This window comes from Salpingoeca rosetta, assembly GCF_000188695.1.
Source record: "Salpingoeca rosetta unplaced genomic scaffold supercont1.17, whole genome shotgun sequence".
Taxonomy (NCBI): Eukaryota; class Choanoflagellata; order Craspedida; family Salpingoecidae; genus Salpingoeca; species Salpingoeca rosetta.
In genome coordinates, this window is record NW_004754917.1 from 918996 (window position 1) to 936495 (window position 17500).

The 17500-nt window shown below is 56.5% G+C and overlaps 4 protein-coding genes across 4 annotated transcripts in view; 1 reads left to right on the forward strand and 3 right to left on the reverse strand.

The window, feature by feature from the left end:
• Positions 1–264: 264 nt before the first annotated feature.
• PTSG_06904 (PTPRS protein) lies at positions 265–9397 on the reverse strand. The gene is made up of 9 exons (XM_004992246.1): positions 9221–9397; positions 8847–8922; positions 8433–8507; positions 7311–8123; positions 6325–7099; positions 4888–6070; positions 869–4577; positions 646–723; positions 265–450 (listed from the first exon to the last, which is right to left on the reverse strand). The coding sequence occupies exons 1-9, from the start codon at positions 9241–9243 to the stop codon at positions 337–339; spliced, it is 6846 nt and encodes a 2281-aa protein (XP_004992303.1). The 5' UTR covers positions 9244–9397; the 3' UTR covers positions 265–336.
• Positions 9398–9719: 322 nt separating this feature from the next.
• Positions 9720–11085, forward strand: PTSG_06905 (solute carrier family 25). Its single transcript, XM_004992247.1, has one exon. The coding sequence runs from the start codon at positions 9857–9859 to the stop codon at positions 10808–10810; it is 954 nt and encodes a 317-aa protein (XP_004992304.1). The 5' UTR covers positions 9720–9856; the 3' UTR covers positions 10811–11085.
• A 301-nt stretch (positions 11086–11386) lies between these two features.
• Positions 11387–15518, reverse strand: PTSG_12505 (uncharacterized protein). The gene is made up of 9 exons (XM_004992248.1): positions 15263–15518; positions 14793–14892; positions 14400–14456; positions 14140–14231; positions 13648–13917; positions 12942–13352; positions 12431–12556; positions 12136–12219; positions 11387–11919 (listed from the first exon to the last, which is right to left on the reverse strand). The coding sequence occupies exons 2-9, from the start codon at positions 14890–14892 to the stop codon at positions 11824–11826; spliced, it is 1236 nt and encodes a 411-aa protein (XP_004992305.1). The 5' UTR covers positions 15263–15518; the 3' UTR covers positions 11387–11823.
• A 117-nt stretch (positions 15519–15635) lies between these two features.
• Positions 15636–17500, reverse strand: part of PTSG_12506 (uncharacterized protein) — a gene marked incomplete at both ends in the record, with an annotated part of 4854 nt that continues 2989 nt past the window's right edge. Inside the window, 6 exons of the mRNA XM_004992249.1 lie at positions 15636–15648; positions 15817–15926; positions 16251–16299; positions 16513–16621; positions 16882–16975; positions 17283–17370. Of these exons, the coding sequence (XP_004992306.1) occupies positions 15636–15648; positions 15817–15926; positions 16251–16299; positions 16513–16621; positions 16882–16975; positions 17283–17370 (463 nt within the window). The remainder of the gene's footprint in view (positions 15649–15816; positions 15927–16250; positions 16300–16512; positions 16622–16881; positions 16976–17282; positions 17371–17500) is intronic.

Sequence of the window (17500 nt, forward strand, 5' to 3'; positions counted from 1 at the left end):
CGTGTGTGTGTGTGTGTGTGTGTGTGTGTGTGTGTGTGTGTGTGTGTGTGTGATCACCATCGCCATCATCAGTGAGGTAGAGGAGGGCTGGCCCAGTTTCGTTTAATGGCCAAAACTGAAATAACCAAACAGGGCGGAGTCAGGTCACATGAGAGCAACACAAGCGAAGCAAGAACTCGCTTCGGACGTGCACACACACACACACATACACACACATACACACACATACATTCACATACATTCACACACATTCACATACATTCACATACACACACATACACACACATACATTCACATACACACACATACACACACATAGTGTGTGCGTGCGTGGGTTCAGTCCATTAGGGTGCGTCGAGCGAGGGGCGTCTTGGTCGGCTGCAGCGTCGCGCCGTCTGTCGTTGACGGCAAATCGCTGTCCAGCAAACTCCCGGCCGACACCTGCGGGTACTGGTGGTTGATGGAAGGATGGTGGTGGATGGCGGTGAACGGCGGTGATGATTGATGATCCGAAACAGTGCAATCACACCAATCATCAAAGTCACTGGCACACACACACATGAACACATGAACACACACACACACACACATGAACAGACACACACACGCACACACACACACACACACACACACACACACACACACCTGTTGCTGTTGATAAGGGTAAGAATAAGACTGCTGCTGTTGCTGCGGCTGTTGGGGTGCGGTGTAACCTTGATACGGCTGCAGAAGAACAGAATCATACATCATATATGTGCAAGTGTGTGTGTGCAGGTGTGTGTGTGTGTATGTGTGAGCGGAGCGAACACATCCCAACGCCACATCACATCGCGCAAGCAAGTGCAATCAAGCAGCATCGTCCACCCACCATTGTGTAGCCGCCATCTGCTTGCGCTTGTGGATATGTGTACTGTGGATATGCATGCTGCTGCTGCTGCTGCTGCTGCTGCTGCTGCTGCTGCTGCTGCTGTGGCAGATGGTGCTGTTGTGGCAGATGATGCTGTTGTGGTTGTTGGACGTATGATGCGTACGGATACGTTTGTTGCTGTTGCTGCTGTGGTTGTTGTTGTGGTTGCTGATGCTGTTGTTGCTGCTGTTGGTCTGCGGACTGCCAGGCATTGTCGCTGCCGCTCGCGTAATACGAGGACGGCTGCTGTTGTTGCTGTTGTGGGTGAGGGGATACCGTTGATGACTGATAACTGGACGCGCCATTCCAGGACCCATCGTGCCACTGCTGTTGCTGGTGTGTTGGCTGCTGGTGCTGGTGCTGGTGCTGGTGCTGGTGCTGGTGCTGTGTTGGCTGTGCAGTGGCGGCCGTGTCCGTGTATTTGTTTGAAGCGGTTGCTGGCGGCGTTGTGAAAATCGCGTCAAGGCTTGGCTCCTCCCGTCTGGCGAACAGGGCATCAAGATCCAGCTCTGCGCCGCCCACGGACCCCGAGGCCGACGACGGTGCAAGTGCTGATGTCGATGGTGATGGCGATTGCATGGATGCAGCCGGTTTAACGCCTGTTGTCGGCGCTGCCATAGTCGTTGCTGTTGAAGCTGATGGTGCAATGGATGTGGGGAACGTACCCGTGTTGGCCGTGTCAGCGTACGCGTCGTACGTGTACGACGAAGATGGTGGCTGGTAGTGCTGTGGTTGCTGCTGGTCGTAAGAGGAATGCTGCTGTGGGTGTTGCTGTGGCTGAACGTGAGGCTGATACAACTCTTGTGGTTGCAGTTGTGATGGTTGTAGTTGTTGGTGGGGTTGTGGTTGTGGCTGTGGTTGTGCATGGGCTGCGTATGTGTTGTACGCGTACTGGCTTGTTGACATGGACGCCACAACACTTGTGGGAACAGGCACGTCCTGTTGATACTCCCCATGCAAAGCAGGGTGCTCCCCCGCAGCTACATAGTCCTGTTGTTGTTGTTGCTGTTGCTGCTGCTGCTGTTGTTGCTGCTGCTGTTGTTGCTGCTGCTGCTGCTGCTGCTGGGGCTGTTGTTGTGGTTGTGGTTGATAGAGCTGTTGTTGTGGATGCTGTTGCTGCTGCTGCGCTTGCGTGTCATGGTACCATGTCTGGTCGTGCTGCTGCCGTTGCGGTACAGGGGCTTGCATGTACTGCGATGACGGTTGTGATGACGGCTGTTGTGGCTGTTGTGGCTGTTGTGGCTGTTGTGGTGGAGCAGAATCGCTCAGGTAGTCGATGTTTCCCACAGGTTGGCCCTGGGGCGGTGGCTGTTGTTGCGGCTGTTGTTGCGGCTGGTGGTAAGCCTGCTGCTGTTGGTAGGTGTAGTAGTTGCTGTAAGAGCTGGGTGTGTCACCAACACCATCTTGCTGCTGCTGCTGCTGCCGCCATGGCTGTTGTTGTTGTTGTTGTTGTTGTTGTTGTTGTTGTTGTTGTTGTTGTTGTTGTTGTTGTTGTTGTTGTTGTTGTTGTTGTTGTTGTTGTTGTTGTTGTTGTTGTTGTTGCTGTTGTTGTTGTTGTTGTTGTTGTTGTGAGGATGAGAGCTGTGATTCCGCAAACTGTGACAGCCCTTCCAGCATCATGCTTGACGCTGTCGCTGTCGTTGTCGTCGTTGGCGGTGTCACCGCTTCTCCACCCGCCTCCTGTTGCTGCTGCTGCTGCTGCTGCTGTTGTTGTTGTTGTTGTTGTTGTTGTTGTTGTTGTTGTTGTTGTTGTTGTTGTTGTTGTTGCTGTTGTGATGCAGGATAGTGGTTCATGGGTGTCGCAACAACGCCCCCTCCACCGTGTTGCTGCGGCTCTTGCTGGTGCGACTGGAGTGCTGGCTGCTGGCTCATCTGGTGCGGTGCAAACGACTGCTGCCATGCTGGCGAGGTCACGTCCACACGCAACACATCCGCAACGCCAGAAAACACGGACATGTCAGGGAGGGATTCCATGGGCTGAGGCGCATCGTTGTCAAGATCGCCAACACTGGACAGCCGCTCCGCCTCTCGCGTTTGCTCAGCGGTGACAGCATCAACACCCGCGCCACGGCCACCACGGCCACCACGGCCACCACCAAACACCCTACCCGTGCCCGTGCCACCTGCCACAACACCGCTGGCACCCATCGCAGCGGCAACGCCGTCATCCGCGCCAAAGGCTGTGAGATCAAGGCCATCGAGGGAAAGCGTGCCTGCAGGCATGTCACTGGTGGACGTGCGACCGCTGCGACTGTGGCGACGCGAGTTGATGGTTTCGCGGAGGGAATCCGCCATGCTGACACCGACACCGCCACCACCAACACCGTGATGCATCGTGGTGGCCCCGTACACGGCGGTACCAGGTGTTGTCGTGTCTGCGACATATGCGAATGAAGTGGATGATGATGATGATGAGGATGAGGGTGGTGGCTGCTGTGCCGCCATCGGCGCTGCTGGTGTTGGCTGTGAGGACGACGGGAGGTACCCTGCCATCGCTGCTGGTTCAAATGCATCGCCGCTCGCAACGCCAACAGCACCGACACCCTGCTGCTCTCGCTGCTGGTGCTGGTGCTGGTGCTGGTGGTGTTGGGGATAGTCTTGATACTGTGGCTGCTGGGCTGCGCTGGCTGCCATGGGCATTGGCACAGGCGTTGGCGTCAACGACGACGACGACGATGACGAGAATGATGCCTGCTGCGGCGTGCGTGCTGACAGCGCGTGCGTGTGTGCCGCAGACAGCCGCTGGCGATCATCGCCAAACCGCCGCACAAACTGCTGCGTGAGGTGCAGTGCCGCTGCATAGCAGAACTCAAACTGCGCCAGGGACTGCACCATGAAGCGACGGTAGTGGCGCATGCGCGACACAAGGCCCATGATGTCAACGCGTGGCGTGCCGCCATCCACACCACCACCACCACCACCACCACCACAAGTGCTGCCGGTGTCACTGCTGCTGCCAGTTTCAACAGCGGCAGTGGAGGGGGACGTGGATGTGGTGGCGGCACCAGCGCTTGCAGCTGTTGCCGCGAGGTGCGGGAGGTGTGTCAGCACGGCCATTGCTGCGCAAAACACGCCCGTCCGACCAACGCCGGCGCTGCAGTGGACGACAACCGGGCACTGGGGCTCACCCGCTGTTTGTGATTCGCCGAGCACGTGCTGGTAGTGGCTGTTGACGGCAAACAGGAAGTGGAGGAAGACGGTGGGTGCTGATGGCACGCCACGGTCGGGCCACGCCGTGTAGTGGAACTGCGTCACGCGTCGTTGCACCTTGCTGTGGTCGGGGAGGAAGCTCTCAATGACGAAATCGCGCTCAACCCACCCGCCGCGCTGGCGCATGTGCACGCAGGTGACGTCTGCAGCGTGGCCGAGGGGCGACTCGCCAATGTTGATGGTGGCACCGACATCCCGCGGCCAGTACTCGTCACACTTGATGCGGCCGTTCTCGGAGAGGTTGGTGACCATAACCACGACACGTGCACGCTGCTGCACAACCATCTTCCAAAAGTCGCCCGCTGTTGTCCGTGTGGGCGCCTGGGAGCAGATGAAGGCGGGGCACCCGGGCAGGAGCGAGGGCACGTGCGATGCATTGATGTAATCGTCGTGTTGCGATGACGCAATCGGCTTCAGCATCCGCACGCGCGTGCTGTCGTACGGCAGGATGTCCTTGTACCTGCGGTGCAATTGGCAAGGTAAGAAGGAAAAGGCAGTGGTGATTAGGTGGATAAACAAACAGGGAAGGGCGAGTGGACAAAAAGTTTCAGGCGAGTGAGCCATGCAGATGGATCCGAAAGGTTTCACGAAGAATGCAAGTGAGTCCACCAAGGGCGCGCTGTACACACAATGTGTAGTGTGCACCCAACACGCACACACGTACACACACACAGTCAAAGAAAAACATCAACAAAACATGGCAAGTACGTGGACACCAAAGAACAAGACGCAAAGCTTACCCACACGCACACACACATATATACCCACACCTGTTCTTGTCCATGTTGCGAGCTGCGACGGTGCATGGCGTGTGCTGGTGCACTTTGATGTCCTCCAAACGCAACAGCGCAAACTCCTTCTCGAAGCCGGTGCTGTTGCTCGCGTCCGTCTGTCGCAATCGTTCGATATGCTTCGTCAGGTCTGCGTGTGCTGCCTCCACCGCCCGCACCACATCCGCGGGTGTCGCTGTTGTCGCTGGTGTCGCTGTTGTCGCTGTGGGGGCGCGCGTGGTGTTCTGTGCGTGTGGGGGTGTGATGGCACGCCGCTCAGGGAGCATCAGTGCACCCGTCTTTCCTCCGCCAGCAGCTGACGATGACGACTGTGTTCTTGTCGCAGCTGTGGCAGCTGGTGTTGGTGCTGTTGGTGCTGTTGGTGCTGTTGGTGCTGTGTTTGCACCACCACCACCACCACCACCACTTGTGCCAGTGGTGCTGTGATCGGCGTCATCCATCTCCAGCTCAAAGGGATCGTGTGCACTCAGCCGCATTGCCGGCTGGTTCTGGTTCTTCTTCATCTTCGCCTCCGCTTCCTGCTCGTGGTGATGATGGTGATGGTGGTGGCCATGATGATGATGATGCTGATAATGATGATGACCGTGACTGCTGTTGCTGCTGGCAGAGGCGCTGAGTGGCTGCATGTTGTCGTACCCGCTGCCCGCACGTGTGTACGGTGGTGAGAGCGGCGGCCCAGACGGACCAACAGCTACACCGCTTACCCCCGCTGTTGCCGGTGACAGCAGGGACGCAGTTGCACCTGTACCACCCTTGCTCTTGCTGCTGGCGCTGTCCTTGGTGGTGGCCGTTCTGTTGCTGTGACCCTCTTTGGAAGCAGCAGCAGCAGCAGCAGCAGTGCACTTCTTCTCAAACGCCTCCTTGGCTGTGGTGGCCTCCTCCACCTGTTTCTTCATGCCGTCAGCAAACTCCTCAGCGCGGGCAAGCGACGTGCATATCTGCGTGAACGTGTCGTAGGCGGCCAACAACCCGTCCACGTATGCCCTCTGCTTCTGCAACACCTCTTCCGCGGTGCGCCGTGTCTCGGACAGCTTTGCATATGTCTCCACCAGCACAGGCAGCAGCTTTGACTGTGAGGTGAGGTTGCCTTCCACTTCCTGACTCAGCTGCTGAAGCTTCTCCATCTCGGCGTCAATCACCGCCTTTGGGTCCTCGGCAACAACTGCATGTGGTGTGTGCGTGTGTGTGTGTGTGTGTGGAGGTGTGTGTAGGCATGTGTAGGTGTGTGTGTACGTGAACGTGAGTGTGAAGAAAAAAACAAACAAACAACAAGCCAGTGATGGAAGTGTAATCCACACACATCATGTACATGACAGAGCCCATCACAGCACACGAAAGCCCTTCATCTCCCCCCTTCTTTCTCCCTCTTTTCCAAAGGGCCCCTGTCTCTCCCCGTGCTGCACTCCGCCAAGTTACCGAGTTGCGACGTGATGTCGGCGGCCTTGACGGCGTCCTTAAACTGGTTCACACGTGCAATTCGCAACTCCCTCATGTGCTTCACCTTCCCCAACAGCTCATCCAAGCGCTGCTTGTGTGTGTCCTCGTGCAGCGCGCGGTCAAGCAGGGATGCGGAGGGCAAGTTGCGACGAAGGGCGTCATGCGGACCAGAGAGCAGACGCAGGTCACTCTCCACCTCGGCAAGCGTGGTCAGCATCTTGTGGCGTGCGTCCTGTGCCTGGCGCACACGCGCCTCCTTGTCCTTGATCTCCTTCGTCAGCGCTTTGGCTGCGGATGAGTGGCGGGGGTGCTGGGTGGCGAGCGTCTTGACCTCGCGTGAGAGGCTGCGTGTGCGGTCTTGCAGCTGTTGCAGCTGCTCGCCCAGCTTGTGCAACCGCTCACGGGCGGACGCTGGCGTTGTTCGCTGTGGGTCGCGCAGCATCGACCCCTTTGTGTAAATGTCTGGCGGAATGGTGACTGTGCGTTCCAGGAACGCGCCGGCGTTCAAGTCCATGGCATCCATCGCCTTCTTCAGCTCGTCATTACGCAAGTCGACCTTGGCCATGACGTCACGCATGAGCGCGGCCTTTGCTTCCGAAAACTCCGACGCCACCAGATGCGTGCGCAGCGGCAGCAGGCGACCAAGCACGTCGCGGTACGGCGACGGCACCTCATATGGGGAGGTGGTGACGAGCTCTGCTGGCGTGATGTCCTGCAGCTTGCCCTCCACCGGCACAACTTCCATGTAGATGGACTGGATACACGTGCGTGCGTGTGTGTGAGGGAGTGTGTGTATGTGTATGTGTATGTGTGTGTGAGAGTTTGTGTGTGTGTGTGTGTGTGAGTTTGTGTGTGTGTGTGTGCACGCACACATGTGCATACATATAAGCACAATACGCGTGTTAACAGGAGAGCTCTGGCGCGTGATCCAACACAACACAAGCACACACACCAACCAGCCCCACCTGGTTCTCGCGCTCTGCCTTTGGAAGACGTTCGTTGATTTGGTTGAGGAGCGTGGTGCATGCCGTGGCGTCCACCTTGACAACGCTCTTGGCCTTGCTTGCAACGGATTGAAGCTCCTCACACAGGTCCTTGGCCGCGCGCAGGCGTGCCACCTCCTCGCCAGCCTTTTCCGTTTGCCTGCAGGCACCGCTCATGTGGAACTGCGCGCCTGCGCGGTGCAGCATAGCTTTGAGCCGGAGCATGAGCGCCCAGTGCCGCCAAGGGTGTGCGGACTTCTGGTCCACATGAACGGACGCGAGCGCCTTGAGCGCCTCGTCGTACAGCTCGGCCACCTGCGCAGCAACACGCGCGATGGTGCCCTTGGACTTGTTGGTGTGGATGGCCTTGATCAGGTAGCACTCGTGGGCGTGTGCACGCATGATGTGGATGAGGACAGCAGCGGAATCCGGCGCCACATCGCCTTCGGCCTGTGCGCCCATACTTTTGACGATCATAAACGCCCCCGCAGCCTGGTTGAAGCGTGTGCTCGCCTCCTTGAGTGAGCCGTCGACAGCAGAAGCGGCTGCTCCATCCAGTAACATCGCCGCGCTGTGGGCGAGCGCAGCACCAATGTTGTATGCAACACACGCCGTCTCAAACGCAATCTCGTGCGAGGATTGCGTCGTGTCCGAGAACGTGTCTGTCCAGGTGTAGATGATGCGCACTTCTGAAGACGGGTCGTGGTAAAACCGTGCCTTGAGCGGCTGCAGCTGTGAGAAGTAGTTGTTGAGATGCTCCACAGACGTCGCATCGTACGACGGCCGCAGCACATTCTGCACGCGCACATACATTTGGTATGTGTACATGTGAGTGTGTGATGGAAAGGGAGCACATGCGTGTGCCTGTTTGTTTGTTTGTTTGTTTGTTTGTTTGTTTGTTTGTTTGTTTGTTTGTTTGTTTGTTTGTTTGTTTGTTTGTTTGTTTGTGCGTGCGTGTGTGTGCAAGGTGCACGGCCTTTTGCGTGCGTGCGTGCGTGTGTGTGTGCGTGTGTGTATGTCACGCCCGAAGCAACACCAACGCTCCTCCTTTCACACGACATGTCACCACATGTTGCTAGACACCATTCGAACGAGCGTACGCACCGCGCGAAGAAGATTCAGGTCACGCAGCTCTTGTGTGTATCTGTCTGCTGGTTCCTCGTACACCGTCTCGATCACCTGCCAACGTTGTGAGGAGTGCATGATTGTGGCAGAACTCATATTAGCGAGGATGAGCGCGCAAAGGGGCCCAGTTCACACGTTCCATGCACACACACAAGATGAAGTAAGCAAGCAAGCCCATATGTGTGTGTCTGTCTGTCTGTGTGTGTGTGTGTGTGTGTGTGTGCGTGCGTGCATGTGTGTGTGTATGTGTGTGTGTGTATGTGTATGTGTGTGTGTGTTTGATCATGGGTCCATGTCGCCACATGCACTGTCCATGTCGCCACATGCACTGTCCATGTCGCCACATGCACTGTCCATGTCGCCGCACTGCAAACCGGCAGCGTGTTACAGCACCTTCTTGATTGGTGCTGAGAGGTCGACGTGGTGGCCAATCTTCAGCGGGGTCTTGAACGCCTCATCCAGGCGCATCCTGCGCGAATGGTCAGCGTGTGGACACGCAAATAGAGGTTAGGGAGAGGTGGATGTGTACACATTTTGGGGGATGCGAGCAAACACATGGATGAAAGACACACAAGGGAGAAGGGAGAACGCAAGCTATGGGGAATTCACCGCGCACACGCAGCTGCAAGTGATGAGACGCACACCACAGACAACCAACGCAAACGACACCGAAGAGAGCAAACAAAGGAAAGCAACGCCACGAGACATGCCTCGTAAACAAGCACACACATACGCACACACACACACATGTGTCAAACAACACGTACGCTGGAACGGCGGCCTTCTTCATCCTCGAGGTTCACCCCCGCGGCACGTCCTGACTGATGTGGGTTGAGCCCTTTGGTTTGTTGGCTGGCTGTCGTTGGCTGGCGGTGGTTGGTTGCCTCCTGTCGTCTCGCACCACCTCACTCACTCTGTTCTTTCTTCTTCTTCTGTTGTTGTCGTCGAAATGAGTCATCCTTTGCAAATTGCGCGCATCGGATCGCAATTGGCAACAGCCCAGCACTTTTGCTTGATGTGAAGCAACAAAGAGCGAGCACAAGCAAGCAGCACCAACCGCGATTGCAGTCATCCACGCACCACGCACACGCATCAAACGCGCATTCCGTGGCGCAGCAGAGTGCAGAGCGCAGAGAGCAGAGCATGCAGAGGAAGTCGATCACAAGAAGAACTGAGCGGAGATAGCACTGCACCCACACACACACACACACACACACACACACACACACACACACACACACACACACACACACACACACACACACACACACACACACACACACACACACACACACGTGCACGCATTCATATTAACGCACCAACGCATTCACAAGCACGCTAACACACTCCCCCCCCAACCAACCAACCAACACACACACACACACCCAACTCCCAACGCAAGGATGAGGGGTGCGGAAGCACCGTCGGATCAGGTGCGTGCAAGCCCGGTGCGCAACTTTGTGGCGGGCGGTTTGACGGGGTGCGTGGCAAAGACGGTGGTCATGCCGCTGGACAGGCTCAAGATCTTGCTGCAGGGCCACCACCCCAAATACCACCGCTTCGGCGTGCTGTCGGGGCTGCGGGCCATCTACCGCAACGAGGGCGTCCGCGGCTACTTCCGCGGCAACAAGGCGCAGATGATGCGGGTGTTCCCTTACGCAGCCGTGCAGTTTTTGGTGTATGAGAAGTCGCGCGAGTTCTACATTGCGGAGCTTGGGCAGAAGCGGATCGTGTCCCTCTTCGCGGGCTCCACCGCCGGCATCTGCGCCGTGTGCACCACATACCCGCTGGACGTGCTGCGATCGCGCATGGCCTTCAAGGTGGGCGACGACCTCACCGTGCGGCAGGCCGTGCGCGACATCCTGCACACAGAGGGCAGCGCCGCCTTCTTCCGCGGCCTCAAGCCCACCCTGGCCGGCATGATCCCATATGCGGGCGTGAGCTTCTTCTGCTACGAGAACTTCAAGGCAGCCATCCTCAGCATCCCCGCGTTACGGCAGCGCCGCGACGACCCGCGGCACCTCAACCCGCTCGCCAACATCGCCGTCGGTGGTGTTGCGGGCGCCGTCGCACAGACGGTCTCGTATCCGCTCGACGTTGTTCGCCGCCGCATGCAGCTTGACGCCCACCGCCCGGACCAGGCACCGCGGTATCGCAGCATCGCGCAAGCACTCAAGGCGATATATGCGGAGAACGGCATGCGCAGCTTATTTCGCGGGCTCACCATCAACTACATTCGCGAGATTCCGCAAGCCGGGGTCGCATACACCGCATATGAGCTGTTGAAACGGCTGCTCAAGGTGTATCAGCCTGTCGTCACAGCGACAGACGCGCCACCAAAGCCCTCCAAACAATAGCGTAAGGCGGGGGACGGACTGCTCTTTTCCCCCGTGCGTATTGTGATTTCAGGTTATGGCACATTGGCACTTTGACACTTTGGCACTTTGTTTGGTAGGCTCTTTCGTTGTTTGCTCCACTCGCTTGTCCTTCTCCTCCTTCCTTCTTGATTTCGTTCTCATTGCTTGCTCGCTGCCCGTATGTTTGCTGAGCTGGCTGCTTGGCTGATTCGTTGTTATTCAGTGCTTGTTTGTGTGAGTGGGTTTGGGGAGAGAGAGAGAGAGAGAGAGAGAGAGAGAGAGAGAGAGAGAGAGTGTGTGTGTGTGTGTGTGTGTGTGTGTGTGTGTGTGTGTGTGTGTGTGTGTGTGTGCTTCCTTCTCCTTCAATCTTTCATTTCCCGTCTTCTTCTCGCCTTGCTTGTTGTGTTATGCGGTGTGGTGTGGGTTGCGTGCCAGGCGCGCAACAACAACAACAACAAAAAAGGGGGACCATGGCCACCACCACCCCCAGATATAAACACCCCCTCCACCACCACCACCACTGAATTCACCGTTGCAGATCGCCCACAACTGGTTTCTGCCAACATGTGTGGTGAGTTCTGAGGAGGGGTTTTCATTCGATTTGAACCAATCATCGGTCACGACAAGCAGAGCACAGACACAACAACACGGAGCACGCGTGACAACAACCACCACGCCACCGCATTCACATTCACAATCACAATCACATCATCCTGCACAAGATTACGCGACGAACACAACAATAAAACCAAAACACACAAGACACACAGCACGGGAATGGTGTGCAGCCACGCACTAACAGGTGGTTGGCACAAGAACAGAAGCAAGAGATCCAACAAGGGCACAGTGACACAACCAGGGCCGGGAAGAAGGAAGGGGAGGGACAGAGCAAGCAAAACAAGGTGCAAGCAAGAGGCTGGCGTGGGGGAGGGGGCAAAATGAAGAGATGAGAGGGAAAGGAGAGAAAATGCACAACAAGCACTGAGTGGGCAAAAGTGTGACGTTGAGGGCGCTTACGACATGGTGCCAAAGACTGGGTTGTGTCGGCAGATGGAGGGGCCATACTCCTCGTAGTCGGCCTTGGTGTGGCACACCTTGTAGAACTCGGGCTGGAGTGTGTGCGTGTGTAAGGGTGGAGTGAGTGAGATGCAGGCTTGCGCGCAACTGCAAGGACACAAACAACGGATGACCGGCACTGGCGACGCTACACGCTCACCATGACCCCCCAATCATCGCCACAACGCCACAACACATACACACAACACATAGCACACGCACACAACACATAGCACACGCACACACTACAGTGAAGCCGTATGACTTACGGTGGCAGCGAGCATGGAGCCGCCAAACCAGACGGCGTAGCGCTGCATGGCGTGCGAGACAACCTTCACCTCGATCGGCTGGGGCTGTTGGTGTCCGTCGAGCACAACAGTCGTTTGTAAATAGGAAAAGGAGGGTCAAAGGATGGTGGAGAGATTGCGTGAGCAAAGCAGCGCAGTGGCCATTGGAACACACACAAACTGCGAAGCACAAACGCGACACGGCACAAAACGCCAACGAAAGGAACCCGAAACACCACAGCAAAGACAGCAAAGACAACAAAGACGGGATTGGGACCTTGAGCTTGCCGCCGGAGAGCTCCTCGCTGCGCTTGAGGCGGAGGTCGACGCGCTTCTGCACATCGCGCTCCAGACGGCGGCGGAAGTCCTTGAACATCGTCGAGCCGCCAGACAGCACAACATTCTGCACATTGGTTTGGGGCAAGAGAAGAGGGGAGGGGAGATGAGAGTGTTGTAGGTTGGGTAGGTTGGGCACATTGGGAAGGTGCGGGATCGATTTGAGGATGGTGACACAATGGAAAGAAAGCAAAGCAAACCTGAAACAATATCCTCTCATCCAATGAACAACAAACACGCCACGCACGCACTATCCGTCCTCCAACGGGAGTCACCCCCGTTTTATCATCACCATCCATCATCATCATCATCATCATCATCATCAGCAGCAGCAGCAGCAGCAGCAGCAGCAGCAGCAGCAGCAGCAGCACAACCACCACCTCCACCACCACCACCACCACCACCACCACCAGCAGCACCAGCAGCACTATTCCTACAACCAAGCAGCGCACCTTGTAGAGGCCGCGGCGGACGTCGATGGGCGACTGCTGCACGACCGTGTCCACGGTCTCGGAGATGGAGGTCTTGAAGTCCGGGTTGGCAAACTCGGGGTGGAAGAAAATCTCGGGCCCGAGGAAGCGCTCGTAGCCAACGTCGACGGAGAAGGGCTTCTTCGTGACCCTGTTGTGGCCCGTGTACTGCTTAAAGTACTTGTCGGGCTGCTTGTCGTACTTCTCAAACTCCTTGACAATGTCTGGGCAGACATATGTGTAGCGCTCCTTGATGCGCTTGGCAACCTCGAGCGACTGCTCGGGCGGGATGCCAACCTCGCGCTCGCGGAGCAGCTGCTGCACGAAGTATGTGATGTCGCGGCCAGCAATCGGGATGTGCTTGATGCAGCTGCCAATCACATACCCCTCGGCCTGCGCGCGCGCGCGTGTGTGTGTGTGCGTGTGCGTGTGTGTGTTGGGGTGACGGAGAAAGGAGTGGGTTTTGACGTGAGAACAGGTCAACGTTGGATGAGGTGTGCGCAAGGTCGTGTCAAACAAGATGCATGCGAGGGTACGCACACACGACCAAGATGTCACCTTCAGATACACACAATGCAAGCACACGAGCAGGCACGCTCGCGCGCGCACACACACGCACGCGCACATGCTTACATGCACACATGCACACATGCACAACACGCACGCTCTCTCTTTCGTGTGAACGCACCACTGGGATGACGTGGGTGACACCGTCACCAGAGTCGATGACGCAGCCGGTGAGGGTGCGCTCGGCCTTCTTCGACGTCCACGACGCCGCAAGGGCAAGCACGGCCTGCACCGCAATGTACATGCCAGGGACGTTGAACGACTCGAACATAATCTCGGCAAGGTACTCGCGGTTCTCGGGCGGGTTCAGTGGCGGCTCCGTGAGCAGGAAGTAGTGGTCCTCAGGCTCCGCACGCAGGTACTTGAAGATGGCCTGCTCGTAGAACTTCTCCTGTACAAAACCACCAAGCACACAGAGCAGAGATGTGTGTGTGTGGAGGGGAAACGAGCGATGTGAGTGCAAGCGTGTCGACCGTGGACATGATTGTCACAGGCGCTTGCAGGTCGACGCACGCACACGCACATACACGCGAGCAAGCGCATGCATGCAAGAGGAAGAGATAAGAGTGCACGCAGTCGCGAGCTCCAGCCGGCCGGGGGGGGGGCGACTGACCATGAGATCCCAGTCCTCGACAATGCCGTGGCGGACAGGGTACTTTGTGGCATACCCGGGTGTGTTCATGGCCTCATCGCCAATGTAGAAGTCTGCCCCATTCAAGCAAGGGGTTGCAATTTGCAATTGAGCACGCGGGTCGGCAAACAAGGGGCAGAAGCGCATGGATGGGCGGCGGCTGCTAACAAAGGCATGCACATACACAAAAAAATGCGCATGCATCACGGCACACACAAACGCGCATGCATCACGGCACATACCGAGGTCGTCGACGCCCTGTGCCATGCCACGCCCGACGTTCTCCTTCACTCCAATGGCTGCAAAAAGGCACGAACAAAAAAAAGTACAGTGTGAGACTTTCGCGAGACGCACGTCATCAAAAGACACTGTGGCGCGCCGACGCCGCTGTTGGAGCTTGACTCTCCCAGCAAGCGAGCACACACACTCACTGACACACGCGCTGAATCCAAACACACGCGCGGCACATCCAAACACACGCACGGTGAATCCAAGCACCCTCACACACACACACACACGCACGCACGCACGCACGCACGCACGCGCGCACACACATAAAATCCCTCCCGCCTCGTACACACACACGCACTCTCCCCCCCCCCAAACTCAACCTCTTCACCCATGCACGCGCGCACCAGAGGGGAAGATGTAGGAGGGCTCCGAGTTGCCGGCAAAGCCCATCTTTGTGTAGCCAGTGCCAACATCGATGACACAGGCTGGCATTTTGCTCGCCATCTAAGCAACATAAGCAAGGGAGATGCTGGGTGAGTCACGGTAGCAAGAAGGGAGCCACTGCGTGTCTGCCTTCCCATTGGCTTGCTTGTGACATGCAGAAGCATGCAAAAGCAGGTGTTTATGTTTGTGTGTGTGTGTGTGTGTGTGTGTGTGTGTGTGTGTGTGTGTGTGTGTCTGTGTGTGTGTGTCTGTGTGTGTGTGTGTGTGGTTGCGTCGACTGTTTGGTGTAGAAACACACTTCACCAAACAAAACAAACAAATCAACCAACAAACCAACACACCAACACCACCACCAGCAGTCCTATGCTCCCGCTCGCGTTCACATGGCTGATCTCCCACCCACACCGAGCACACAACAGATGTGCCTGACCTTGGCTGTTTGCTTGTGTGTGAGAGTGAGAGCGAGGGTGTGTGTGTGTGTGTGTGTGTGTGTGTGTGTGTGTGTGTGTGTGTGTGTGTGTGTGTGGCGATGGACGCTGCCTGTGTTTGTGTTTGCGGAGTGGTGCGTCAGTGCTGAGTGGCCGTCTGTTGTCGTCCTTTGCTTTTGCTTTGCTGTGCGGGGGTTTGAGGCAAAGAGGATAAGCTTGGGAAGATGTTGCTAATTTTCATTGTACAGCTCAACTCGCTGGGCATGATATACAACTCGCACACAACTGCTCTCTTTTAACGCACTACAACGCACAAAACGCAGTATCCACCACCACATCCACTCCATTTTGTCATGTCGCCACTGATACTCAACCTCAATCCGCATCCCTGTTGTCGTCGTGTGTGTGTGTGTGTGTGTGTGTACACAGGAGTGCGCTGATGAGTTGGGAGATTGGAGGGATTGGAGGAGCTGCAGGCATGTGTTGACATGCATGTGTTGGTGTGTGTGTGTGTGTGTGGAACAACTGAGAGTTCAAGTTTCGAATGCACGCTCACCTTCCACTGATGCGTGGGCGGTTGACCTTGCGCACGCCCGTTCCCGGCGCTGCGTGTGTCATAACGTTCTCCAGCTCATACGACTCCGCCTGTTCATCTTCCTCGTCCGCCTAGGAGGTATGCATTAACATTAAGTGAGCACGCCATGAACAGGATGCACATATCATGCGCACGCTGAGCAGGAGCGTGGGCAACACTCACAGACAGCGATCGCCCATGTCGCATATCAATCACAAATCAGCGAGCTCTGCACACACAAACACTCACGAACACATGCACACTCACGAACACATGCACACTCACGAACACGTACACACTCACGAACACATGCACACTCACGAACACATGCACACTCACGAACACATGCACACTCACTCATCCCTCGCTCGTCCCTCACTCACTCACAAACACATGAACCAAGACATAAGGCTCACCCGCGCCAATCGAACATAGTCGTTGCCTTCGTGCGGCGAGAACATTGACCTGTCAGCAGTGGAGCAGAAGAAGGCCACAGGCAGAACAAGCTCAGTGACTGGAGGAAGCTTCAACCCCCAGACAAGAGTGGCAGACGCACGCACGCACACAACATGTGCACAGACGCACACAAACACACCCAGACACACAACCTGTGCGCATACATGCACACAAACGTGTGACCCAAGAAGCAAAAGCAGGTGCACGACAAAGACGACGCACCCTGTGACCATGTACATGCCGAGGGTAAGGAGCTCTGTGAGGAGGGAGGTGACCCAGCGGTAGCGGAAGGGCACCGTGCTCGCCATGAAGTAGATGATGATGCGCGTCACTGCAGCGGGGGGGGGGTGAGTAAGTGTGTGTGTGTGTGTGTGTGACAGTGAGTGAGTGAGTGCTTGTGTGTGTGTGTGTGCGTGTGTGTGTGTGTGTGTGTGAGTGAGTGAGTGTGTGTGTGAGTGAGTGAGTGTGTGTGTGTGTGCTTGTGTGTGTGTGTGTGAGTGTGTGTGTGTGTGTGTGTTATGCAACGCGATGGTGACCATCATGCCACCGCAAGGCAATTCACAAGTGTGCATGTGTGGGTCGGGTACGCACGGTAGATGTAGCCAATCATGAGAACATAGAAGCGGCGGAAGAGGCGAAGCTTCTGCAGGCTCACGGCTGCTTTGCCGTCAATCTCAGCAGCACTCTGAACAAATCATGATGAAGGACAAGATGGAGGTGGGAAGACATGCGGTGTGGGGAGGGTGGGGAAAACAGTGACAGGATCAGTTCACGCAAGTGGGAGCAATGGCATGTTTGGTGCACACGCACATGGCGTCCCGCACACCAGTAAAGCGTGCATGCTGCACACTTGCGCAGTGCGTACTTGAAAACGTAAATACAGATGTGCCACGTGTCGCACTTGCAAATACACACGCATTCACGCACTCACACGCAAATACACACGCAAATACACGCCCATGTTGCACGCGTCCAACAGCAGCGTGTCTGACCTGAAGGTGGTCGATTGACCAGACGATGGGAAAGAGGATGGCGCCGCAGCAGATGAGGTCGATGGTAAACCCAATTGCACGCCACGCACTGGTGCGGGACGGGGGTAGGGGGATTTGGGGTTGGTGTGAACAGATGATGGGAGGAGCCAAAGCGTGTTGTCGGGTGAGTAAAGGGGGGAGCCGGGAGAACAATTTGGATCGTGCACACGCACATACAC